Source organism: Typopeltis vanoorti, chromosome 2, assembly GCF_054136105.1.
Source record: "Typopeltis vanoorti isolate ZY-2024b chromosome 2, IOZ_Tvanoo_1.0, whole genome shotgun sequence".
In the NCBI taxonomy this organism is placed as follows: Eukaryota; Metazoa; Arthropoda; class Arachnida; order Uropygi; family Thelyphonidae; genus Typopeltis; species Typopeltis vanoorti.
The window spans coordinates 20,226,280-20,253,461 of record NC_143550.1 but is presented as its reverse complement, the minus strand read 5'-3'; the positions used below and the strand labels follow the sequence as shown (position 1 = coordinate 20,253,461).

Genomic DNA, 27,182 nt, shown 5'->3' with positions numbered 1-27,182 from the left:
GCCACTTAAATAGAATGGTTAGTGAAAGAGGTGTTTGATGCCAAGATGGCAGGAAAGAGACTCCCAGAGGAAAACCAAGGTCTACGTGTATTGATTCGATCAGAAGTGCCTTTGAAGCATGAAATGCTAGATATGACAATATTGGAGTGCTCACAAGTAATAGATTGATTTGGAGGAAAATGGTTGATAGGAGATTAATAATAATGTAAACTTCATCATGTAGTGCTGTCATAGTAACTTTGAACACCTTTTGAGGAAATTGATGATGATTTTATTAGTGTATATCATATCTGCATAAACTATGCTATGCAACATGTATAAGGGAGGTAAATCTTAGGGGGATAAGAGGTGAAATAATTAGGTGTTGATTTTGTTTGATGTTAATAAGGATATAAGAATAAATTAAAGATACCAATAAATTATATACTTGGTTTAATCCTTTATCCAAGTGTAAGCAAACAAAGTTTGTGCCTGAAGTATTTTCAGGACTGGGGAAACTCGTATATAGAAGCTGATGACTTCACATCACTTGCCTTAGTATCCCAAAATGCTAAGCACATATTCTTACAAGTATGTATAATGCTATGCATTATAGGAAAGGTCACTACCCAGAGTGATTTAGACTTTTATTGAGGTCTTATCAGTGGGAGCCAGACCCAGAGGTGATACTAAGGTCGAAGTAATGCCAAAGTCATAATTTCTTATATAATTTCCTATACTGATGAGACCTCAATAAAGGTTGAAACTGGTCTGTGTAGTGACCCTTCCCATAATGCATAACATTATACATACCCGTAAGGATATGTGTGCTTTGCATTATGGGATAATGATTCAGACAAGCGATGTGAAGTCATCAGCTTTTATATATGAGTTGCCCCAGTCCTGAAAATACTTCAGGTGCAAACTTTGCTTATACTTGGATAAAGGATTAAACCAAGTATATAATTTCTTGCTAACTTTAATTTATAGTATAACCAAGTGGGAAAATTCCATTGATATAAGAATAGTTGATATATTTTTAGGGAATGTGCAAAAGAGTTAGTAATGTCCTCGACTGGTTGTTTAATGAAAGTCTTGCAATGGAAAAGATTCTTCCTAATGATGGAAAGAAGGCAAAATAGTGCTGTTCTAGAACCATGCTTGTGGAGTTTCCAATTATAGACTAGTCTGTATATCTGCAGCTGTGGTCAAAATATTGGAGAGATTAGTTAAGAATAAAATACGGGAATGGGTTGATGGATGGGATTCTTTGATAGTCAGCATGGGTCTGTAAATGGTAGGTCTTGTTTTAGCAGTCTACTTGTGTTACATGAGAAGGTGACAAATGTGTTGGATAAATGAGATTTGCATACAATGATATTCTTGGACTTTGCAAAGGCATTTGATTACCTTATCATAAGTTAGTGTACAAGCAACAGTTTGAGAATAGCTAATAGATTGGTTAGATGGACTGGAGATTGGCTCTCTGAACAACACCAACTAGTTGTCTATGATGGAGGTGACATCTCAGTAAAGAAAGATAGACAGTGGTGTGCCCCAGGGTTCTGTTCTTGGTCCCTATTATTTCACTTATTTGTTAATGATATTTCACATTGATTGACTGAGAATCTTTAATTGGTTGCTGCTGTTAATTCCCTTCAGAGAGATTTGAATAGTCTTTTCAGTTGGACAAATTAATAAGGTTGTAGTTTATAGGTGCAAGGTTTTGCAGTTTGTAGTGTAAAACGTTGCATAAGGTTGTGTACTATGTTGGTGAAACTGTGCTGCAGAAAGCAGATGGCAGTTGATCTTGGAGATGATGATTGGCAGTGGACTGAAGTTTAGAGGGCACATTGCAAGTATTGCATACTGTACATTACATTGCTGTTATGATATGGAATACACTGACAAGTAGGGATAAGGATGTGGTTGTGCCACTGTATAAAGCATTGTCAGATCACACTTGGACCGTTGTGTTCAGGTTTGGTCTCCCAGTTATTATTATGATGTGAAAATGTTGAAAGGGGTGCAGAAACAATAGCCAATATCAGCACTCTGGAATGTTGGTTATAAAGAGAGAGAGAGAGAGAGAGGTTCAAGTAATATAAATTGCAGTTTGGTGAATAGGTAGATACATTAGAGACATTTAAGTTAGTGAGGAGATTTTATTGGATTAATACAGAGGGGGGATTATAAAAAGGATACGGGGTGACAGGAGAAGAAGCAGCAGCTATCCCTGGAAATTGTGTAATGGCATAGTTAGGAAAAGGGTATGAGAAGTAGATTTTTTTACATGGCAGCTTGTGGGTGAGTGGACCACATTACCATAATGCAGTGGTGCACCCAGGGAGGGGCCCAAGGGCCCTGGTCCCCCAAAAGAAAAAGGGAAAAAACACTAGAAAATTTTCCAAAAATATTTTCCTAATTAAAATTAATTTTTTTTAAAATTTATGATGTGTCTTCTATTTCTATACTACTTATGAATTAGCGGCCACATAAGGTGGGAATACCCTATAGCTCTCGGGAATCCTGGCCGCTGTGAATGCAAGGCGAACGAAGTAGTGCCCTTGCAGACTGAGTGCTACTTCATTTGCCTGAGCCAATCACGAGTATCATGTACAGTATTGGCAATCACTGCAGATGCTGTCATAGGTCGTATGCAATGTAGTGTGCATTCTCAAATCGTCTACTTAACTCGACTCCCCCAAGATTTAATCATGAGTGCTGTGCCCCAACCAAGATTAAATCTTGAGTGCTCCCCCCCCCCCCCCTCCAAGATTAAACTCTGAGTGCTCTACTGCCATAATGCATTGGGAGTGCTGAGGATTTTAAGGTTCAGTATGATAAATGTGTTAGTTGATGACCCTCCCATGATAATAATTTTTTATCATGAAATAATTCCAGGTAGCCAATAGTTTTTAAAAGTTCCATTGAAAAACAATCCATTTGTTTGCATCTTAATGTTTATTATTAATCTAAAGAACTGTTTTTAGTACTCTTAAAGTGAGATACAATACCGCACATATTTCAATTGATTTCCAATCAGCATTCTCAGCACAGATTTATTTTAATTGTTTAACATTATTGACTCAGAACACAATAATAAAATAAATGTAAGTTATTAAGTAGTTGAAATATTACTGGATTTCAAACTTCAAGTTTCATTCAAGTATGACTGCATTGGTTTACTAAAAATTAGTAATTTAATGCAGTCAGAGACACTCCAAACCATCTGTGTTCGAACAGCTGTAGAGTACTTTAAATCCAATTCTAAGGGATGTTGGATACCATGATAAGATGTTAGTTCTTTTTTCCAGATCACAGGGCTTTATATTCTATGGTAAATGTATTTTGTGCTTTGAGGATGATGAATGAAAATATATTGAAATATCAGCAGCTTAATAAGCTATATTTATTTTGTTCTTATGGTGGTGTTCAAGACCACTGAGAGAAATTTTATGAGGGAGTATAAAGTTTCTTTTGAGCCTCCTTTTTGACCCCAGGCCTATGTAAGATGTACCCCCCCCCCCCCACCCGCTCTCAGAGGCCCTTGTGGTGACGGTATGGTTAAATAATTAAAATGACTAACTGCCAACAGCTAAGTCTTTTTATATCTGTTTCACACAAAATCCCAAGTTAGCCATTCATCCAAACTAATAAGTACTGAGAATTAAGTAGTATGTGTTTGATTTAAATAAGTGATCATCTCATATTATATTGTATAAATTCTCATTTGAAAAAAGGTTTCAAAAAAGTACTCTGCGTTTCACTATTTTTTTTTTTTATCCATTATTAACCAGATCATAGTGGCGTTTTTACCATGATTCCCCCCCCCCACACACACACCCCTCTCAATATTAATATAGTATACATTGCTCAATGCATGTCATCTAATACTATAAAAGACAAAACTTCATTAATTATGGCAGCACTGTAAAAAATAACTTGAACAACTGCATGATATGCCACTTCATTTTCTTTTCTAGCATATTCACTGTATGTGATTCAAAATACTTGTTCATTAAAAACACAGGTCTTTATTTACCTTCACACACACACACACACACACACACACACACACACACACATATATATTGCTGAAATCATGATTTATTTTTTTCCTCAGGAATTGGGACCTATAGAAGAGTGTGACCATCTTCCTGCAAACTACTATGTAAGTATAATTCAGAAAATTTTACTCCAACTTTGATGTCTTTTTATTTTGTTATTTCAAGTGTACCTTCTTATCATTAAGAAGATTTTCGTTAAATCGAATCCCCATGTTCCACTGTGTATGTCTACCGATATTGGTGTGTTTCGTCCAATACATTACTCGCTTAGAGGGCTCTGAACACTTGATGTTATTTTATAATCACCTGGTATATATATACTGTATATATATATATAAAGATAAGCTGAAATTTGAAACATTTTTATGTCACGTTTTTTGTCTTACCAGCCCAGAACTCGGAGTTGGGTGCCAGGGAGTGGAGCCCCCTAGTGTATACACACACACACATACACACACACATATATATATATGTAAACCTGACATTGTTAGCATTCAAGATGTGAGCAGAACATTGGAAATAGTACGGTCACTTAAATGGAAGGATAAGGAAGCCATTTTGCCTCTTTATAAGGCTTTGATAAGACCACATACACCTGGATTATTGTGTGCAGATCTGGTCTCCCAAATTTCAAGGGATAAAGACGCTGTGCAAAAAAGAGTTACAAAGATTCTATCCACATGGGATTTAGATTATAATGACAGATTGCAAGTATGTGGATTACAGATTATAGTTAACAGAAGAAAGAGGGCTGATATGATAGAGGGCTATAAACTTTTGAATGGGTATTATAGGATAGCACTGATGACATTTTTTGTTATATGGAAGGTGGGGAGAGAACATGGGGTCATCCATAGAAGGTAAGTTTGTTCACAGTCAAGAAAGGGGTAAGAGTTAAGTTTTTCTCTCACAGAGCAGTTAGTGAAATAGTTTGCCTTTATATGTAGTGAGTGCATATAGTGCAAGTGAATTTAAGGGAAGGCATAACAGCTGATTTGGGTGATTTATAGCCTCCTTCGACGAGTCCTTGACTCCCTGGAGATCTTAGATAATAATAATAGTATGAAAAATACTCAGAGGAAGACCAAGATCTGTGTTAATTGAGCAATGAGAGTAATGCCTTAAGAGATCAAAATGTAAGAACTGATGATATCTGAAGACATGACAAATAACAAATCACTTCAGAAGAAAACTGTCAATAGAAAGCTAGTAATAATGTAAATTTAATCAAGTATTATTATAGTAACTTAATCAAGTTATTATTATACTAACTTAATACTTCACTCCTTGGGGATACATTGTCTTTTTTCGTTAAATCGAATCCCCATGTTCCACTGTGTACGTCTACCGAATATTGGTGTGTTTCATCCAATACATCACTTACTAGAGGGCTCTGAACACTTGACGTTATTTTATAATCACCCGGTATGTATATATATATATGATCCACACATGAAAGGACACAAGACCTATAGCACATTAGTATTGTGTGTGGGAAAGAGGAAGAGAAGAGGAGTCTGTTCACATTTTGCTTGAACAGCTGAGGGTTATAATCTTTGGGGAAGGCAGAGTGGGGGAGACTGTTCCAAACGACAGAGGTAGATGGAATGGAAGAGAAGTCAGTGAAGTTGGTTTGGTGAGTTTCAAAATGGACTGTAAAAGGGTGTTGGTTAGCAGTGGCTGTAGTTTTAATGATTTTAGAGGAGGTGGAGGGATAATAGTGGCCAATTCAGCAGAGCAATGTCCACTAAAGTATCTGTAGAAGAGGCACAAGACAGAAACTGAATGTCTGTGAGAGAGAGGGATCATTAAGCTGGATTGTCCTCTTCTGGAATGAATCGAGCAGTCTTAGAGAGGATTTTGGTGTACCACCCAATATATGGACGCAATATTCCATGGCTGGGTGGATTTGGGCTTTTCTACAGAGTTGGCATCTCTGAAAGTAGTGTCTTGTGCAAAAAAAGTACACCAAGTTTTTCGGCAGCTGCAGAAGCTGTGGTTGAAATATGGTTGTACCAGGAAGGGTCAGAGCTGCAAGTCATCCAAGAAGAAAAATCTGATCGTGTTTTTTGATATCTTTGTATTACTGAAGGTAAGGGAAAGGGATGCAAGCTCTTTCTTGTGAGAGATCAGACAGAACTGAGTTTTAGTGGCATTGAAGTTTACAAGATTGACCTTGCCTCACTGGGATATAGCTAGGAGATCTGAGTTCAGATCCCTGGTTGTGGTAGATTTTGAGGATTGTAATACTTGGGCACTACAAGGTTTGTCGAATGTAAAGGAAGAATGGAGTGTACTGTCATCAGCAAAACTATGGATGGGATTGAAGTCTGTGAAAGAGCAAGGTCATTTATATACAAGAGGAAGAGAGTGAGTGAAAAAACAGAACCCTGGAGTACTCCTTCATTGGTTCCTTGTAAAAGATTTATAAATTAAACCATTCTCTTGATAATAAAAATTTATTAACAAAAATCTAGTCACATTCGATGTTTCCGTGTTGAAGCTGCATTGATGATATGGTTCCATATATATATATATGTTCTCCCCCCCCACACACACACATAGAAATACATGCTTATAACAAAGGCGAAGTGTATCCTATTTAAGATGACAATGCCAACAAGTCAAATATATTTTGATGAGTATCCAAGTAATCTTGAATTGCCATTACAATAGCTATAGTTTGGTGATATATGGAGGAGTGATGAAGGATGAGGTCAGATAATAGTGGACATAATTCTTAAAATCTTGAGACTTTTGGATTTAGTTAGGCCTACATGCCAATTGATGATGGCCTCACATGCCTCTTGAGCTTTCTGTTGCACTAAAACATGGTAAGGTTTAATAGTTGAATTTCTTGCTCAGTCCTGTGGTGAGTGCTGTTGTTTGACAGACCTGATTTTCATAAGTGACATATTTCATGTCCCTTAAATACCTTTTGTGTTCCTCTTGTATTACTAAGGAAAGTAGTCTCAACACAGAGACTGACTTGTCAAGCATAATAGATGTTTAAAGTTTCTTCACTTAGTTATATTGCAAATTAAAGATGCCAAGAAATTATATTCTTGGTTTAATCCTTTATCCAAGTTTAAATTACAAGAATATAATTTCTTGGCATCTTTAAAGTAAAGCATAATAATTTAGTTTTGTTAATAAATTTTTATTTTAGATGTAGTTTACGAGGGTGGTCTGAAACGTTTTTGGCCTAACAATGAAAAAACGAATTTATAATTTCAAAATTATTTTATTTTTCAACATAATCTCCCTTAAGACTAAGACATTTATTTCAGCGATGCGCCACTGCCATTACCCCATCTCTGTATTGGTTCTCAGTAAGATCTACAAAATACCTCTCTACAGCTGTAATCACCTCTTGATTCGAAGAAAAATGCTGACCAGTGAAGAAGAGTTTTGGTTTTGGGAAGAGACAGAAGTCAGAGGGAGCCAAATCTGGGGAATAGGGTGGATGTTCCAAAAATTCATAGTACAGATCCCTTAATTTTTCCATTGCCAAAACACCTTTCTGGGCAGTTGCACATTGCCTTGATGAAAGACGATTTTTTTATTCTGCAAACCGGGTCTTTTCTCATGAATTTTTTCATCTAGTCTGGTTGAAAGATCGGAATAATATTTGCAGGTTATTGTTTTATCCTTTTAAAGATAATTAATAAACAAAATGCCTTTAACATCCCAAAATACCGATGCCAACGACCTTTCTTTGTGATGGAACCAACTTTATCTTCTTTGGCGCTGAACAACCAGCTTCTGTTCACTGGACTGCTGTTTGGATTCTGGTGAATTGAAGTCTTATCCATAGTAATAAATCGATGCACAAAATCAGTTTTATTCTTCTTAAAACGCTCCAAGCACTGTTCAGAGATTTTCATGCGAGTGCATTTTTGATCTGCTGTGAGCAAGTGCGGCACCCATCTTGCACAAAGCTTTTTCATTTGCAATTCTTCATGCAAAATATATCCTACACGTTCTTTTGAAATGCCTTTAGTCTCAGCAATTTCATGCACTTTGATTCTCTGGTCATCCAATACCATATTGTGCACTCGATCAGTGATTTTTGGTGTTGTTGTTACACTTTTTGGATATCCTTCACGTGGATCATCTTCAAGGCTGGTACGGCCATGTTTAAACTCGGCAGCCCATTTCTTAATTATTGAAAACGAAGGAGAAGAGTGCCCATAAACTTTTTTGAACTTCAAATGAATTTCTTTTAGTGTTAAACCTTCTTTTACAAAGAATTTTATAGCCGTACGATACTCAATTTTATCCATTTCAAGGGATAGAGACAACACTTTTGCTTCAGACATCTGTAAAAAAAGTACTTGATAGAATAAAGAATGACTTGTAATTTCACATGGATGCCTATGACAGATGTACCAACTTACTAAAAAAAATATCTTGCCACTAGGCCATCTATGCTCAAGGATGAGAACTTTTCAGACCAGCCTCGTATATAATTCTAAAACAAGCTTTGAATCTCAAAATACTCAAAATATCAAGAATCTCATTTCAGTTGTAAATCGGAATTCCCAAAGGAATGTGTGTACTTTGTTCTTTGAACAGCTATGCATGTTAGCTTTCTGTTACCACATATACAAAAAGTTATTTTTAAAATCTGAAAAAAAAAAAAAAATTATTATTGTATGGGCATAATGGAGTATGAAGACTGATTGTGCGAGACCCAAAATATCCACACAATGTATCATACCTTACCTTGGAAACATTAACAGACAAAGCACAACTGATTCTGGACTTTGGCAACCAATTCCACTCATTCACAACTCTTCAAGCAAAAAATCTAGTCCTCCCATCTCTACTAACTACACCTTTATGCAACTTCCAGAAATGACACCTTCTTCTGGCCCATCTAGCTTAGTGCTGAAACATTTCTCCTGCATTATTTCTATGAAACCCTTTAAGCAACTTAAATGTTTCATTTGTATCCCCTCTTTTCTCCTATCAACCAACTTCTGCGATCCACACATCCTCAATCTATCCTCATAGAGAACATTCCACAGACCACTCACCATCTTGGTCGCTCACTCTGAATCTTCTCCACTGCTTCCTCATTCCCAAGAAACCCAGGAGACTAGACTTGAACACAGTAATCCAGATGTAGGCGTATTGATGCAAAGTCTCATAAAGAGGAATAAAAACAACCTTCTCTCTACTTGTTAGTATGTTCTTCAATAGCCAAGTAATCTTATATGCTACGTTAGCAATATGTTCTCTAAACTATAACTCTCTGTCTACTACCATTCCTAAATTTCTAGCTTCATCTATTTCCTGGAGTACAGTGCCATCAATGTGAGACACAGTTTATAATCTATTTTTCCTAAAATGCATAACTTCACGTTTTTCCATGTTAAACTGATACCCATTATCTTTTGCCCATACTGACAGCCTATTTAAATTGTCCTATTACTCTACTTAATTTCTCATCATCAGCAAACAACCAAATACTTCCTTTCAGGTTATTTCCTATATCATTTATATACAAATTGAATGACAATGGTCCCTGCACTGAACCTTGTGGCACACCACTAGTCACCTGTATTAGCCTCGATTCTGCCTCTCCATACACCACTTCTTGATATCTGTCCTGTAGTCACCATCTTATCCACTTAACCAGTGTCATATTCATGCCCATTTGTTCTAATTTGTGTAAAAGAATTCCATGTGATATTCTGTCAAATAGCTTTGCAAAATCCAGCAGAATCATTGTGTAGCCATTACCTTTATCCAAATCTGTTACTCTATAATAAAAAGTTAGTAAATTACTAAGGCATGACTGACCCTTCACAAAGCTATGTTGCTCCTCATTCAGCATTGTATTTTTATCAACCCATTCTTGAATTCTCTTTTTGACCAATTTTTCCAGCACTTTTACCACCATGCCTGGGATACTGATTGGTATATAATTTGCTACTGCAGTCTTAGAACCTCCCTTATGTAAGGGAATTATTTTGCCCTTTTTTTACTCCCTTAGAACTCTACCAGAGCTGAGATTTAAACAGCCTAGTCAGAAGCATTGTCATACCCTTGCACATTCTTGCAAAACCAGAGCTGATATTCCATCGCATTCCACAGCTGTACTTACACTGAAATTTTACAACATCCTAAGAACTCTCACTTCATCCACCTCTGTTCTCACATTAGTGTCTGTCACATATATTAAAGCAGTGACTTCACTAACCTCACCCTTGCAAAGTGGTCACTCAGTAATTCAACTATTTTATCTGCTTCTGTCACCTCGTGACCATCATCACTCATTAAGTTTACTGCAGCATCCCTTTAGACCCCCACCCACCTTTACTTCCTGAATTGATATCCAATTCAATATTTTTCCTTGAGGGACTAGATTCCACACTTGGTCATTCTCACACTCGCTTGCCTCATGGGTGCCTTCACCCAAACTCACCTGCTTCCACCCTTAAGATTAAGTTTTCCTGACACCAAAACCATTTAGATCAGTCCATTAGCATTGTACAAATCTTTCTTTCCATCAAACAAAAACAACAGATCCACAAGTTCTACATCATTCCTTCTGCACAATTTATGTATAGACTCATTAACTAGCCCTTCTCCTCACTTCACCTCTAACATAGTGTCGCAGGAGATTTATCTTCTTGCTCTTCAGTTTTGCTTCTTCTAACAACTCCTTTACATCCTCTCTTCGAATACTTCTTGCCTCTCAAATAATTTGTGCCAACCATGACTATCATTTCCTTTGACTTACCTTTTTGCATCCGGATGGTGTGATTAATATCGTGTTTTTTTGCGACAGGGAATCACAATTTTTTTCACACTTTCATTAAGTACTCTCTTGATTATTGAGTATCCGTACATAATTTTCTCATTAACTTGTTTTACCTGTTTGCTCAGTCTTTATTATTATTTCAGACTACTTGCTATTTCCTCTTTTCAGTCCTGCTAATCTCTTGCCACTTCTGCAGTTTTTCAATTTTACACTTTGTTCTGTGAAAGATAACATTCAAGCATGCTCTTCTTCTTCAACCTTTTGGTTCTGTCCACTGCTGGACGAAGGTCTCCCCATGGTTTTCCAGATCACTCGGTTTTCTGCCTCTCCCATCCATCTCACTTCTACAATTTGTTCCAGTTCATCCCTCCACCTTCTTCTTCTTCTTCTTGGTCTTCCTCTTTGTCTTGCTCCATCCATTGGTCTCCACTCTGTTATTTTTCTAGTTCATCTCCTGTCAAGCATGCTATTTATTTATTAATGTCAATTTTGTTCTTCTTTATTTCCACAGCTGCATGTTCGACATTTATAACATCATTTTCCATCCTACAATCGATATTGTCTATTCTACTAACATATGCTGCATTCTCATCACCTAATAAGCACTCATTTAATACACACACACACTCTCTCTCTCTCTCCACTTTCAATTTCCTTCCACATATCCTTTAATTTTCTCAACGAATACCATTCACACAACCTGCACTGCACAAAATCCTGTATGAAAATTAGATGATTTATTTGAAAATGTGAATCATTTAACACTTGCAGTTTCTAGTGTATGACAGAAGACTCAGTACTGCAATTTAAATTTGGAAGAGTTCAGCAGCTGTACAAAGCTTTGTGTGCTCAGTATACACAAAAATGTATTTTTGCACATATGAAAATATGCTGCCTTTACACCCTCTGTCCAAAAAGAAACCGAACTTTTTGAAAATAGAAGAAACTAGTGGCGTCACCTGTTGTATCTTTTTGTTGTCGAAAGCTGCAACTTTCATTAGTGTTGTGTCAACTGTTTATGACATTTGTTTCATTAGAAGCCGAGTTATAGTGCCAAGAGTGACAGTGTGTTTTGATGAACAGTCGGAAAATGAGTTTCAAATAGAGAGCTGCGATTGACTTTGGTGTTAAATTTGGTAAAAGTTTTACTGAAACGCATCAAATTCTTCAAAAAGCATACGTTGATGAATGCTTATCCCATACTCAAGTTTGCGAGTGGTTTAAGCGATTTCGAAGTGGTCGTCAGTCGCTTGAGGACGACGAAAAGCAGGGCCATCCAAAAACTGGACTGAGAAAAGTTAACATCCACAAAGCGAGTGATTTCATCAAAGAAAACCCCAAATTGTCTGTGAGATTGATTGAAGATGAATTGGGGATTAAAGAATCAACTGTGCACAACATTTTAACTGAGAGTTTGGGCATTCGTAAATTGAATTCACGATTTGTTCCCCACAAGTTGACCAACTACCAAAAAATATATCGAATTGAACATTTCAAGGACCTCTTAAAACCACTCGTAAGGACTCAAATTTCCTTGAAACAATCGTTACTGGTGAAAAAACATGGTTTTGAGTATGAGCCCGAAACAAAGTGCCAGAGTGCTGAGTGGAGACCATCAGAAGAGAGGAATCCGAAAAAAAGTCGCTTGGAGAAGTAAAAAGTAAAGACAAATCTATATTGTTTCTACCATTCCAAGGGCATTATACACAAAGATTTCATTCTGCCTGGCCAAGCGGTCAATCGTGAGTTTTATCTCGAAGTTTCGAAACAATTGTTAGCAAGAATTCATCGCGTACAGTATGAATATCATGACGACCGACTGTTCATCAAAACACGCCGTCTCTCTTGACACTATAACTTGGTTTCTAATGAAACAGATGTCAAAAACAGTTGACACAACACTAATGAAGCTTGCTGCTTTTGGCAAACAAAAAGGTACAACAGGTGGTGCCCCTAGTTTCTTCTATTTTCGAAAAGTTTGGTTTCCTTTTTGGACAGAGAGTGTACATCACTGAAAGCTGGAAGGAAGATCAACATTTAATGAATGCACTGTTTATTAATATTGTTTAAACTTTGAATGTTTGAATTCTACAGTATCTGTTAAATAAGATGATGCAGAGTACTGTGCTTAGCCAAACTATGAATAGGATTTGAGGTCAGTGAGTGTTTGACATATAGCAGGAAAATCATATACAAAAGAAAATAGTCTTTGCATATTGCTTCTCTAAAGGAAAGTCTGAGTTTAGAAAGTCAACTGCTATGACATTTCTGAGCTCAGAAGAATGGCAAGGGAGAAAATTAGTCATCCCAGTTGCAAAGAACAGATGAAAGTTGTACATTGCACATGTACAGTGTCAGCTTGTTATTTTAACAAGCTGGCAATATCTGTGCCAACCCTTTTGGAAATATCAGAAGCTCAAGCAGTTACTAAATATAGGAGAATTCATATTAGTTGATCAAATGGTGGACTTCCAAGAAGTAAAGAGAATAATCATTGGCAGGCCCTCTCTGTTATTTTTGAGAGAACCAAAGTGAGAGCAGCTAGACAATTAACTAATCACATATTTTATTTTTCTCTCTGTGGGAGAACTATGTTGTTTTGTATAAGCGGAGTGAATCCTCTGTGTAGGTTTGTATAAGAAGAGTGAATACCAGCAGAATGTAACATATAAAGGAGACACAGGATAGGGATTAGAAGTTTTTAAAACTGATGAGAAGTGGGGGGGGGGATGGGAAGATATTTTTAGTAGCCACAAATATTAGCCAAGATTTTTTTATATAATCAATAATGTAGAAGTTATAGGAGAAGAAAAATGTCAGGGGCTTGTGTAGAGTTAGTTAATAAATAAATAAAGTGTTGAAAAAAATGGTCATGCACATGTATTATACAAATTAAGTGGATATTGAATCCAACATTATTTCAAAGCCGAATATGTAGAAACTACAAGAGTTTCATGCCGAATATAGAAACCATAAAAATTTTGACAGATCCAAGCATAAGCAACCTTTTACAACAGGGGCAACTCATGGTAAAGGTGGAGTAATATTCTGCATGAACCCCTTGAAGTTTCTATATATTCGGCTTTGAAATAATCTTGGATTCAGTATCCACTTAATTTGTATAATTTTGCATCGCTGAAGGGAAGCCTTTTGGCTCTTTATTTCAGTAATTCTTGGTACCTTTTAAAATGTGACAACTCCTATGGGAAAGTATGAGTTCTGCATCACTTTAACCTGGGTATTTTATTTTACATCTGGGTCTGGCTCCCACTGACGAGACCTCAACAAAGGTTGAAATCGGTTTGGGTAGTGATCCCCCTCCCATAATACATAGCATCATACATGTCCACAAGGAGATGTGCTTTGCATTATGGAGAATACTAAGGAAAGTGATCAGAACTTACTCCACCTTCACCACGAGTTACCCCTGTCCTAAAGGGTTGCTTACACTTGGATCTGCCAAAACTTTTATAGTTTCTATATTCGGCATGAAACTCTTGTAGTTTCTATATATTTGGCTTTGAAATAATGTTGGATTCAATATCCACTTATTTGTATAATTTTGCATCGCCAAAGTGAAGCCTTTTGGCTCTTTATTTCAGTAATGCACATGTATATTGTAATAGTAGTACTGTACTATAATATTTTTAATGATTGTATTGAATTCACATATATTTTGTGTTTTTTAGCCAAAGCATTATTGTATGAATAAAAAGATAATTTACAACTCTTCAGTACCAACACAGTAAGTAGATTTTTCCTTGTTATCTGTAATGTGTAATTAATGTTATCAGATTTATATAGTTGTTTGTTGATCCTGTTAATTTTGTCAATAGATGGGCATCTAGTAGAAGCTCTTGACTAGAGTGGTTAATCATAATAGTACCTCACAGCATAAACTCAAGAAGAAGAAACAATAATTAATAAATCGATTGAATTTGCTGATATTTTGCTAATGAAGCTGGTTTTCTAACCTGTATTATCAGAGCACAAATTATAATTGCCAGTCTGGCTGGCCGAGTGATTAGCCTATCTTCTCTCCAGCCAAAAGGCTGCGGGTTCGAATCCCACCGTGGGCATAGATGTTTGTGATTGTCTGTGGAAATACCAGTGGTGGTCGGCAGTAGATGGCATTGGTGTGGTTGCGGTCAGTTGGTGGATTGAGTGGTGGAAATAGAGTTGTAGAGTAGGTGCCCTCCCTCGATGAGTCCTTGGACTCCCTGGAGGTGTCAAATAATAATAATAATAATGATAACTGTAGTAACACAAGCACTCAATTAAAATTATACTTAAACAATTCAAATTGTAACCAAAAGAAAACAAAATACCCTCTAGAGCTGGATAATAGTGAAGTTAATTCTTGCAATTTGTGCTCATTGCAGTAAGAGAATTACTGCAGTTCTTTGGCAAATCATACAGACACACATGATGAAGTTAGTGCTTTATAGTTGATGAAGCACAGTTATCTGCTTGCACCCTTACTTTATAACCTATACACATATGACCTGTCTGTTACCATCTCATGCAAGTTCTGTTATGCTGATGACACTGTAATTGCCATTCGACACAAAAACATGAGTCAGGCTGAAGACGTACTTACAAAAGATCTGAAAAATATAGGTAAATATTATAAAAAATGGAGGCTCCAGCTCAATCCAGACAAAACAGAAGTATCAAGCTTTCACCTTAATAATCACATGGCAGATGTCACTTTACATATCTTCTTTGAAGGATATTTACTATGACACAATAAGTTTCCAAAGTACTTGGGCGTTACCCTGGACTGCACGCTCTCTTACAAGCAACACCTAACAAATGTTTCTGCTAAGTTAAGAACCCGTAACAACTTGCGCTTAGTCAGGAGGTCAAGCAGGAGTTAAATGGATAGGCAGGCATCGTTAAGCAGGTGGATGGAATTTAAGGAGAAAGCACAGCCGCAGCAGTAGAAAGCATTTGTCTAAAGTATGAACAGTGTTGCAAGAAAGGCAAAATCAGAATATGAGAGGAAAGTAGCTGAGTGAGCTAAGGATTATTCTAAAAAGTTTTTATGTGGCAAGTAAAAGGAAGAATGACTATAGTAGGATAATTTTGAAAATTGTTACAGATTGTAGGAAGGTGACTGGAGAGAAAAAATAGTTGAATTATTTGAGTGATCACTTTGCACAAGTATGTCATCCAGGTGGAGATATTGCAACAACAAATTTGATAGGGATGAACTAGAGGTGTACAAGATATTTGAGAACCTTGATGTGATGGTGGTGGCTGTTGTTTTGATAGCATATCAACTCATAGATTACAGGAATGGAATGTTGTAGGATGAACATAGTCTAAGACAGTGGTTCTTAACTGGTGTTCCCCAGAAGGTGAATAGGTGTTCTTCGAGAAGTTCTGGAATTTGTCATTTTTAAATTAATTTGTCAGCACAAAATAATTTAATGATGGTTTAATTGATGTTTAATTAATTATTGATTAATAATAAAAAAATCAGCTAAATTACCAATTAATTATTAATTTATACATTACAAAATAACCAAGGTGTTTCGTGAAAATTTCAGGATTTGTGTAGTGTTCCGTCGTCAAAAAAAGTTTGAGAAACACTGGTCTAAGAGAAGACCTGTGCTTAGTAATGTGCCACTGTACTTTCTTAATTGTACATTAATGATACAGGAAATTTGAGTGGAAATTGCTGATTATGTAAAACTAGGTAGAGCAATAGTTATTTTTGCTACATTCATGGAATTGAGTTGCAGATGAGGTTCTAATGAGGCTAGGGATTTGGGGCTTCTAGTGGACTGTCAGTTAATATTCAGAGGACATATTACAAAAGTGGTTGGAATAGCTAATACTGCTAAGAAGGTATCAAAGCCTCTTTATAAGGTTTTGATCAGAATCACATATCTTGTTCTGATTCTGTGGGGGATTGATGAATAGATATAGAGGATCCTGAGGCAAGTGACTAAGATGCTGGCAAGTCTATGGAATGCTCCTTATTAGGATAGGTTGAAGATTTCATGAGTTGAAAGATAGGTTGTTATAGAAAAATAATTAGCCATAATTGATTTACATTTTTCAAATTATTATTTTTAAGTGTTCGATTGCTTGCAAGAGTCGTTTGTTTGTGTGGTTTTAAATGCTATCATTTGTCCCCTTCTCCTGCTGGTAAAGGTGACAAGAATTTATCTGAAATTATTAGGCAGGCAACTATCATAGGCTTACAAACCAGCTTGCAGCTGTACAATGAATGAAAGAATTTGAAGGAAGAGGGGATCATTAGTGCATGGGAGATACTTAAGAAAAAATTGACAGCAATGGCAGATTGTATACCTTGAGTGAAGAAGATAAAGCCATTTGCAGTTAAATGGATGACGAAAAAATAAAAGGGAAATTGCAGAAATAAATTGAATTATGAAAGGCATATAAAGAGAGAAGTAGAAAACAGTTGCATGAGGAGTATAGGGCTCAGGCCAGTATTATAGGCCCCTGGGCAAAGCAGTGCACTGGGACCCCCCTACCCACCCACCTAGAATAAAAATGTAAACAGTCAATAAAATTAAGCTTATAGATTTATTGGTACTTTTAACAAAATCAACGTTTAAACATAAAAAACATGCTTAAAGTGTGGATTAATCAACACAAACTTTTGCAAAATTTCTTTGCAGAAAATTGATTTATAATTGGCTTAAAGTCAGTGGTCTTCAGGATGTCATTTTCCATGCACATGAGTGAAAGCCATTTCAAATGCTGCTGCTGCCCCATTGTGCTGTGAATCTGATTCTTTGTAAGTTTCAATCTTGAAAATTAACATTTCCATGTACTGTTGGTCATCATGCACTCTGAGTGCAATTTTAACATTGGGAAACACAGATTTCAAGTTCTCCAAAATTATTTTTCTATACAATGCAGGGAGAGTCTTACAATTTTCATCAAGAACCATGTAGTATTTGAGATGCTTGCATTCATTTAGAAGGTCTCCATAATCAAGGTCTTTGTGATACACATTTGCCAGATGTTCACACTTTTTTGTTTAGCTCATCAGAACCAATTGTTTTCAATTGACTGAAGAAGGAAAACAGATTTCCAATCCATGAATAAGCTTCTGCACTTTTTGTCAGGTCACAGTTTCAGAGAGTCCAGAACAGGGAGGAATGCTTCCATCTTGAACTCTTAACGTTTGTTTAGAAGTATCTCTTTTTCTGATTCATCATATCCAGTAAGATGTACACTTTGATTTTGTTCCCGTTTCTTCACATCACTATAATCCAAATTTGGACATTACTCCTGGCCTTCAGTTCATATTCACTATATTTGTCTCTAATTTCCTGAAGATACATTTTCAGAGACTCAAGAAGATTCATGGCAATAAGTATGTCCACATCTTTTGATGGCAGAACCGTACTTGTTTTGTTCACTCTTTCTAGAGTGTCGTTCCAGAGAATTGTCACAAATATCATTTCCACATTCTCCATTTTCTTGCTCAATCCTCTTGCCTTGCGTTTACTTCCTGGTCACTGTCAGCTGATACAGAATGCAGTGCATGTTTAATTTTCTCAAAACCTTCATACAGAGCATGGACAGCATCATAATATGATGACCATCTCGTGTCAGACAGACAGACACTTGACTACCACATGATCTTTTCCTAATGATGATGATGCCAGAACATTCCATTAATATGTAGAAGTGAAAAAAAAAAAAAAGAAATACAGATGCTGAAAAAGTCAAAGAATTTTACAATCTCTGCTGCTTTTACTCCCATGAAGTTCAGGCTGTGTCCGGCACAGGAGACACAGATGACGAACTCATTCAGTTGACTTCTCCCTGCTTGCAATCCAGTATAACATCAAGACATATTTGAGGCATTGTCATGTGACTGACCATGGCAGCTTGATAGCAGAATTTTGTTCTCATTCAGGAAATCCACAACAGTGTTTGCTACATTCTTTCCTCCATGAGAAAAGATGGGGATGAACTTGATGAGACGCTCCACAGGCTCACATCCTCGAATGTACCAGATGGTAAATGTCAGTTGATGAATGTGTGAGATGTCTGGAGTGGAATCCACACATATTGAATAATACTTTGACTCTTTCATTTCTTCCAGAATTGCACAAAAAGAACACATTGTCCCATTCATTTAATAAATTCCTCACAAATGTTTGCTGATAGATACGATGGATTCCCCTTTCCAGCATTTCCATACAGTTTGAGACGCGCTTCCAAAAAAGGATCTGGTTCACTCAACAGCTCTAGAATACCTAAAAAGTTTCCATTTTTTGACAACCCAATAGTTTGATTTTCTCTATGAAATGCCAAACCTCTGGAGGCAAGAAAGTGAATGACAGAAACCACACGTATCAACACTTTATGCCAGTACTCATGCTCTGAGTGATGATCTTTGATTAATAAAGAATCTATATATCAGATTTTTTTATGCCGAATCAAATATGTCATCATGCACTTGCGACGTTCTTCTCCATTTTCATGTTCTACAGTAAGACTGCTGTGTTTCCAGTCATTAAATCCTGATGTAGCAAAGGGGGCTTCTTTCTTGGACAATTGGCAACATGCAAAGCAGTAGAAATGACCTTGGGATTGAATAGAGTAACTGTTCGCGTTTTACACACTCACCATTCTGCAGTTCATGTTTGAACACTTTCTTTGATAAATGCCTTGTCTGAGTTCTCTCTCTCTCCTCCGGTCCTGTTGTACGCTCGGCATGAGTTTGAAAGGTTGCCATCATGATTCTGACATGATATCTGCCCACTATGAATCCAGTAATCCATTGTATTACTATTCTTAATGTCCCATAGCCCAGGATCTGTGACGTGAATCGCACACTCCTTTGCCCTTACAGATTTGTGTATTTCCTCTTGTGGAACATCCCCAGCAGCAGGAACAGGTAATGGTATGTGCTGATGTAGCTGGTGTTGCACCTGGATTGAACCAAGATGTTAACTTTAGAAGTTTGCTAATTTTCTCTTTCTCCTGTGCAGCTCTTTTCCTCAGATGTGCTCCACTCATAAAAGTGTGCTTCACTTCTGCTCAAAGGATTATCCACCTGGAAAAAAACTTTTTTTTTTTAAATTATATTTATGGTATAGTATGAAAAGTATTTAGTTATTGACATATTGTGTGCTATCTCCAGTTCTCTTTCTTAGCTCAGTGTTCCAGTGAGAGGTCGAGTAATTTATACACTCTGCCAAGAGATCTCTCATGAACAATAAGCAGCATGTGGCCTGGTCAACTGCTCAGTGTGCCCATCCTTAAGATGGCCCTGGCTCAGGCTAGGAAAGTGAATACTATTGTAAGGAGAGAAAACTTAGAATATGAGAGGAAAATGGCACTGAAATCCCAAGGAGTTTTTTCACTATGTGGCAAGTAGGAGGAAAAAATGATAGTGGATAGATTACTTTGCTGAATAGAGATGGGAATTAGATGATTAAAGCAGATGTTGACTATTTAATGATCACTTTATTAGAATGTTCCATCCTGGTACAGCTTGCTTTAGTCCTAGAAGGATAACTAATGGTGAAGTGTTAGAAGTAAATAAAGAGGATGTAATAAGATTACTGAGTATGCTAAATGGCAATAAGGCAAGGGGACTAGATGAACTTTTACCACAAGTTTTAAAGGAATGTACTATAGAACTGACTGTGCCATTAACTTGGCTGTTTAATGAAAGTCTTGCAATGGAACTGAATTGGGCAGATGAGGATAATATTATTTATGCAGCAGGCATGGATTTGCTAAATTTAGTAAATCACTAAAAGAAGACATCATCAAATTAGCAGAATGAAACTTGATTCTAGAAATCTTGTCAGGTGCCATTGTTCCAGAGCAGTAAATAAAAGAAAGGACAGAATGAACTTTCCACACCTCGTAAAAGTGACTTGTGGCACACCTACGAGCACATCTAAATTAATAACAGTGATTAACGACAAGACAAAGACATGTTCAAAAACAACTCGAAGAAAAATGCCAAAATGGAGAAAACAATTGGATCATAGACTACAAACAGGTTAAATTAGTGCAAAAATCAAGTGATACCACTAGTAGCCCATCAAGAAGACCGGCAGGCACTGTATAGGAAATGTGCAAGACCCCTGCGGTCAAAAATATGCTCCACAGAACCTTGTATATCCACTTCACTAACATCATGGCCTCAGCTCCAACCTTAATAGTGTCTACAACCATCTTCAGTTTACCAAACTCCACCTACTCTTTTTCTCAGCAACTCAAATCTCAACCTTCCAAACTGCACACTCTTTAATTCCTTTTGACCCAAGGGTGGCATCTGCACATACATCTGCTCTGACATACCTTGCCAGAGAGCACCCAACCTAGAATTGCTCACCTCTGACCTTCTTTGATTGAAAATATCCCTTTCCCACTCAGTCAAATTCATTTGATGTCTCTGTTGCTCCCCTAATGCCACCAACCATTCTGAGCTCTTTTATTTCCTTTAAAATTTGATTTTCTCCAGTCCCACTTTCCCAACAGTGAAGTCATCCTCCTAGGAGATGCTAATGTTCACAACACCAGCTGACTTTGATCCTCCAGTTGTACAGATCTTGCAGGCAGTGATGCTGAAGCATTTGCCATCACTAACGACCTTACACAAATTGTTCACATGCCAACCAGAATACCAGATAACCCAAACCACTCCCCAAAAATACCCTAGCTTCTTCACCAATGACCCTTCCAAGTAATTCCGACCTCTCTAGGTAATTCCGACCACAATCTAATGCTCAACTCCTCCCCTATGTAACAATGCTTATACAAGAGTAATTTAGCATAATAACAGTGCCAAGTAGGGCATCCTCCCAGACTTCTCTGCCTTATTCCCATGGTTGGACTATTGCATGCGGCATTCCAACCCAAAAATATGTACCGAAAGTATCACCAAAGTAATCCTCGCTGGCATGGATTACTTTGGATTGGTTGACTTTTGCCAACACTATTCCCACTCCAATCATACCCAGGTGGCTCTATTGCATCATCACTCACAATCAGAAGTGTTTTGAAAGTAAGTTCAGAAGTTTGGGGAGAGTAAGAGGAATTATAGCAGTGAACTAAATAACAAAACATGAGAAAAATACAAGTGTGAATCTTGGCAGTGTTGTTATTTCATTCTCACTATCAGCTGATAGTGAGAATGAAATATGAGATAATGCTGATAATGAGAAAGAGAGAGAGGAAGAGAGAGTGCACTTATGTGGAATTTTCTGCTTAAATTATCTGCTGACACCACTCTCCCATGCAATACATTCTGATCATTCACAACTTTCCATGCAAAAAAAAACTGATTTTCATGGCCTTGCCTGCTCACACTCTTCTTACACAGTTTCCAGGGTTGACCTCTTGCTCATCACCCATCTCTGACCATTTTATTAAAAAGCTCTTCAACATTAATTCTATAACAACCTTTACCAATTTGTGCATCAGTATCATATCGCCACTCTTCCTATTATCCCATTGCATCCTCTCAACCTTTTTTCATATTCAACATTCCAGAGACCAGAAAATACCTTAGTGAATCGCTTCTGAATCCTTTCCAATATCTTTTCATCCTTTTGCAAACCAGGTGACCAAATCTGTGCACAGTAGTCCATATATGGCCTAATGAAGGTCTTATACAACAGAACCAAAATCTCCTTACTTCTACAAGTCAGTGTTCACATCATTGCCAGATGCGAACATTGACTTATCAAAAATCTATCAAAAGCATTTTCAAAATCCAAGTAAGTAGACTACTACAACATGATCTCCCTTTAGAAATGTCTGCTAATCATCAAAGATAATACCACTGTTGTCAACTCAGTTTTGAATTCTGGTTCTCACTAGCCTCTCCAACACTTTAACCACAACACCTGACACACAGATTGGACTACAATTTGATGCTTGAGTTCTGTCACTTTCCACTCCTTTGGAACCTAACCCAGTGTTAAGACTCATACTAAACAAATATGCCAAGGCAGATGTTAATTCCCTGTTACATTCCCTCAAAATATATGGTGATATATTAAGTTCTACAGCCTTCTTACTTAATTCCACATATGCATCTTGCTCACTTACTGTTAGTCTCTTCTCATACGCTACTCTCAAGCGCTTCGTTATGTGTCACATTCACAAGGATTAAAGTCCTTTTTGAACTGCTCATTTACAATTTCAACTATATCCTTCACAGTTGTTGTCCTTATACCATTTTCTCCAAGCATTGTCACCCTACCAAAAACCTTTTGCTGGCTACGTATTGAAAGAACTCAGTTTTTTTTACTTCATTAGCTAACTTCTGATGATAATGCACTTTTGTTATCCATACCAAGTCACTTTCCTTGTCTGTTCTTTGTACTCCTCATGCAATTGATTATTAGTTCTTATCTTATGTTGTGTCCAAAATGTCTTATTTCTCTGTAATATATGCTTATTCTCTTCATTTATCCATTTTATACCTAACTTATTTAACCATCTGACCCTTGGAATACATTTAAACATTGCTTCTACTAGATACTTCTCAAATATCCCCCAAGCAGCATTGAACTCCTTTCTGCCCAACTCCTCATTCCATGCTACAGCTGCAAACTGTCTCCTGAGCTTTTCATAATCAACTGCCTTGTTGCTCCTCATACACCCTTTTCTCACAGAAGTCCTCACATGACTGGCAACCACCCAGGTAATCAAATCATGATCACTCTCACCACCTCAAGGGAGATTTGACACATCATTTATGATGATATCCTCTGATGAGATGATCAAATTCAAGACCCTTGATCCTTGAATGCCCTCTGTTACATACTGTCTGAGTTAGTTTTCACTCAAAAGCTCAAGAAATTAATTTCCTTTACTTTCAACCCAGTTTATAGTGAAAAAATTAAAATCACTTATAATGATCAACCATTTCCTTTTTGCTTTGCTAATTTGCTTGGATGTTGCTAATTAAGTATTTCATTCTGTTTCATATCTGTTTCATGATATACTGCCTCGAAACCACTACCACTATTTTTCCCTTGCATCTTTACCTTGAATGGACATAACTCTTTTTCTATCATCAGTAGCATTCCACTTCCTTTTTTACCATTTCTGTCTTCATGAAATACATCATACCCTTTCATCTCTGTTCTTGTCAGGATGTCATCCTCGTCCAATCATGTCTCACTTATTCCAATAACGTTTTGGGTGAACGAATTCAATCGATGCAATCGAGCCATCTCTTTGTCGAGCCATCTTTTTCTCCTTACTCATATCAGGCCATCCCCCCCCCTCTTGTCTACACACTCATTCACGTCCTCTTTGAGCATCAACCTTTCTCATGCTTTGTTCCTCTGTCCACTCTGAGTCTCCAGTTTTTCTGTTTGTCTTGCACACTTGTTTTCTCATTCTCTACGCTCATGCTGCCCTTTTCTCCATTCATAAACACCATTTCAATCCTTCCTTCCTTACTCATTGCTCTTTCACATCACTTCTTACTTGCTCAGATTCGTTCTCTGCACTTATTACTCTTCCTTCCAGCAGCAGTCTCTTCAAATGACTCGCACCAAAACAATATAATAGAGTCCATCAGCTTTATGCAGTTCAGTTTATCCTTCAAACTCATCCACACATTAACAGATTACACTCCTTTCTCTTCACACATTTCCACTAATATATCATTCATAATCCTTACTTTACACATCATCTTGTCACTGTCGTACTTGGGCAATACACCAATTACCTTTTCTATCAGACTATTATCTTTTATCCTTCTCAGCAACCTTTGTCGAATTATTGTGGGGGTGTTCAATTAGAGGGACATAAATTGGAAGATAGAATGGTCACAGGGAAAAAAGGAATGGAATTTATACATCTTCTAAGTGATATCCAGTCTTACATTCTTCTTGTTCTCAGTCAAGTCATTTGTCCCTACTACCACTACCAATTCTTTTTCTTGCTTACTCCTCAATTACTCTATTCATTTTACCTCCTGGAAAACAAACCTTGTGCATCTTCTCGTTTGCTACACCTGTAATAATTGAATATCCATACAATGTCACTCGTGAGTCTTTTGTTACCTCTTTCATACCAACATCAATCGTCGTCTTCTTCACTCTTCCATACATATCTATTGTTCTCTTCATTTCACATCTGCTTCATCTCATGCCTTGTCTTCACCAACTCATTTTTCTAATTGGCATTATTTTTTCGCTATCATTCACTCTCATTATTTTATCATCACTTACACACTCTTGTTCACCATCAATCCTGCTTACCACCTTATTATTAATTGCTCTGTTTTACAATGTAATTATCACCCAGTTTATGATCAGTTGAACTCTTTTCTTTGCCATCACTTCCATACTCTTTCTAACATTCACACAATCTTCCTCAACTGCCATTTCAGTTATGACACCATGTTCCCTATTTGGATTTAAACAAGCTTTGTGGTCCATCAGAATGTCACACTTCCTACATACCCATACTCAGTCTTTTCTCTTATTCAGCCTCTCTACATAATCATCTGTGACATCTTCCTATGAATATGTGGTACATTAACCACACTATACCATTTTCAAAAAATCATAAGAGAAATGTAGATGGCATGCATTACCAAATTAGCATAATGGATGCAGGACGAGTAATTATTGTGGGGTGTTCAGTTAGAGGGACATAAATTGGAAGGTAGAATGGTCGCAGGGAAAGAAGGAATGGAATTTATACATCTTCTAAGAGATTATATGACATGAGACAATATATAATGGAGCGAACATGAGGTATCAGAGTGCTGGATCTGGTTATAGTATCAGATAATTTGGGAAAAGCTATCATATAGTCTTGCCTGGGAAATTGTCTGACATGCTGATTTTTTTTTTTTTTTCCCTTAAGAAGTAGTATATGTGGAATTACAAAATATGTTGATTATGACGAACTGAGGCGTAAGCTTAGAGCAATAACAATGCATAAGAGTTTGCAGAGGAGTGACTTTAGCAATGCATGGGAGATGGTCAAGGGTTTTTTGAAGAAAGCAGTATTAGGTTGTGCATATCCAGTATCAGGAGGATAAATTACATAGGATTTAAAGGATGAAGCGGGGGGGGAGGGGGAGAAAGAGTTATGCAGGGAATATGAAGAAAAAAGTGATCAGCAAACCCATGAACAGAGCAAGGCACAGGAAGAGGGTGACATGTATGGTAAGAAAGGCTAAAGCTAATTATGAGAGGAAAATAGCTGATAAAACCAAAGAAATTCCAAAGTGTTTTTTTTTCAGTATGTTGTAAGTAAAAGGAAGAATGACTATTAAAGGATGACTTTAGCGAATGTACCCATCCAGGTGAAGATATATCAGAGCCTGATGGGAAAATATTATTATACGGGCACCTCTATGGAGTTCTGAAGACTTATCATGGGAGACCCAATCTATGCACACAATATATCATACCTCTCCTTGAACCCATTAACAGAAAAAACACTCGCAACTGACTTTGCCAACCCATTCCACTCATTCACAATTCTCCAAGCAAAAAATCTAATCCTCACACCACTACTATGACCCCCTTGTTCTGGTCCCTCTAGCAAAGCACTGAAACATTTCCCCTGTAACAATCCTATAAAACCCTTAAGCCACTTAAATATTTCTTATATATCCCCTCTCTTTCTCTTATCAACCAATTTTTACAATCCACACACACACACACCCTCAATCTGTCCTCATAGGAAATATTTCACATGCCAATCAATATCTTGGTCGCTCGCCTCTGAATCCTCTCCACCACTTCCTCATCCCCCAAGAAACCCAGGGTACCAGATTTGAGAACAGTAATCCAGATATGTGTATATCAAGGCCTTATAAAGCGGAATAACAACTTCCATACCTCTATGTATGTTAATGTATTCTTCAATAGCCAAGTAATCTTATGAGCTAACTTAGCTCCCTTAGCGATATGTTCTCTAAACTTTAACTGTCTATCTACCACCACCACCACCACCACCACCCCTAAATCTGTAGCTTCATCTGTTTCCTGGAGTACCATGCCATCAATTTGATACACAGCTTGTAATCTATTTATCCCAAAATGCATAACTTTATAAATTTCTTCACTGTCACCACTGGTCACCTGTTTTCACCTCGATTCTGCCCATCCATATACCACTTTTTGTATCTGTCCAGTAGTCACGCTCTTATTCACTTAACCAGCATCATATCCATCTCCATTTGTTCTAATTTGCATAACAGAGTTCCATGCAGTATTCTGACAAATGCTTCTGCAAAATGTAGCAAAATCATCATGTAGCCACCTTCTTTATCTAACTTGGCTGTTACTCTATTGCAAAAATTTATTGGATGACGAAGGCATGACCAACCCTTTGCAAAGCCATGTTAACCC

The 27,182-nt window shown here is 37.1% G+C and overlaps 1 protein-coding gene across 3 annotated transcripts in view; it reads left to right on the top strand.

Annotated features, from left to right (window-relative positions):
* LOC150108862 (uncharacterized) overlaps positions 1-27,182 on the top strand; it is a 299,142-nt gene that overhangs the window by 153,956 nt on the left and 118,004 nt on the right. For all 3 annotated transcript variants that reach the window (XM_090410451.1, XM_090410442.1, XM_090410458.1), the window contains 2 exons: positions 4,106-4,153; positions 14,514-14,569. In XM_090410451.1, coding sequence (XP_090266577.1) covers positions 4,106-4,153; positions 14,514-14,569 — 104 coding nt within the window. The remainder of the gene's footprint in view (positions 1-4,105; positions 4,154-14,513; positions 14,570-27,182) is intronic.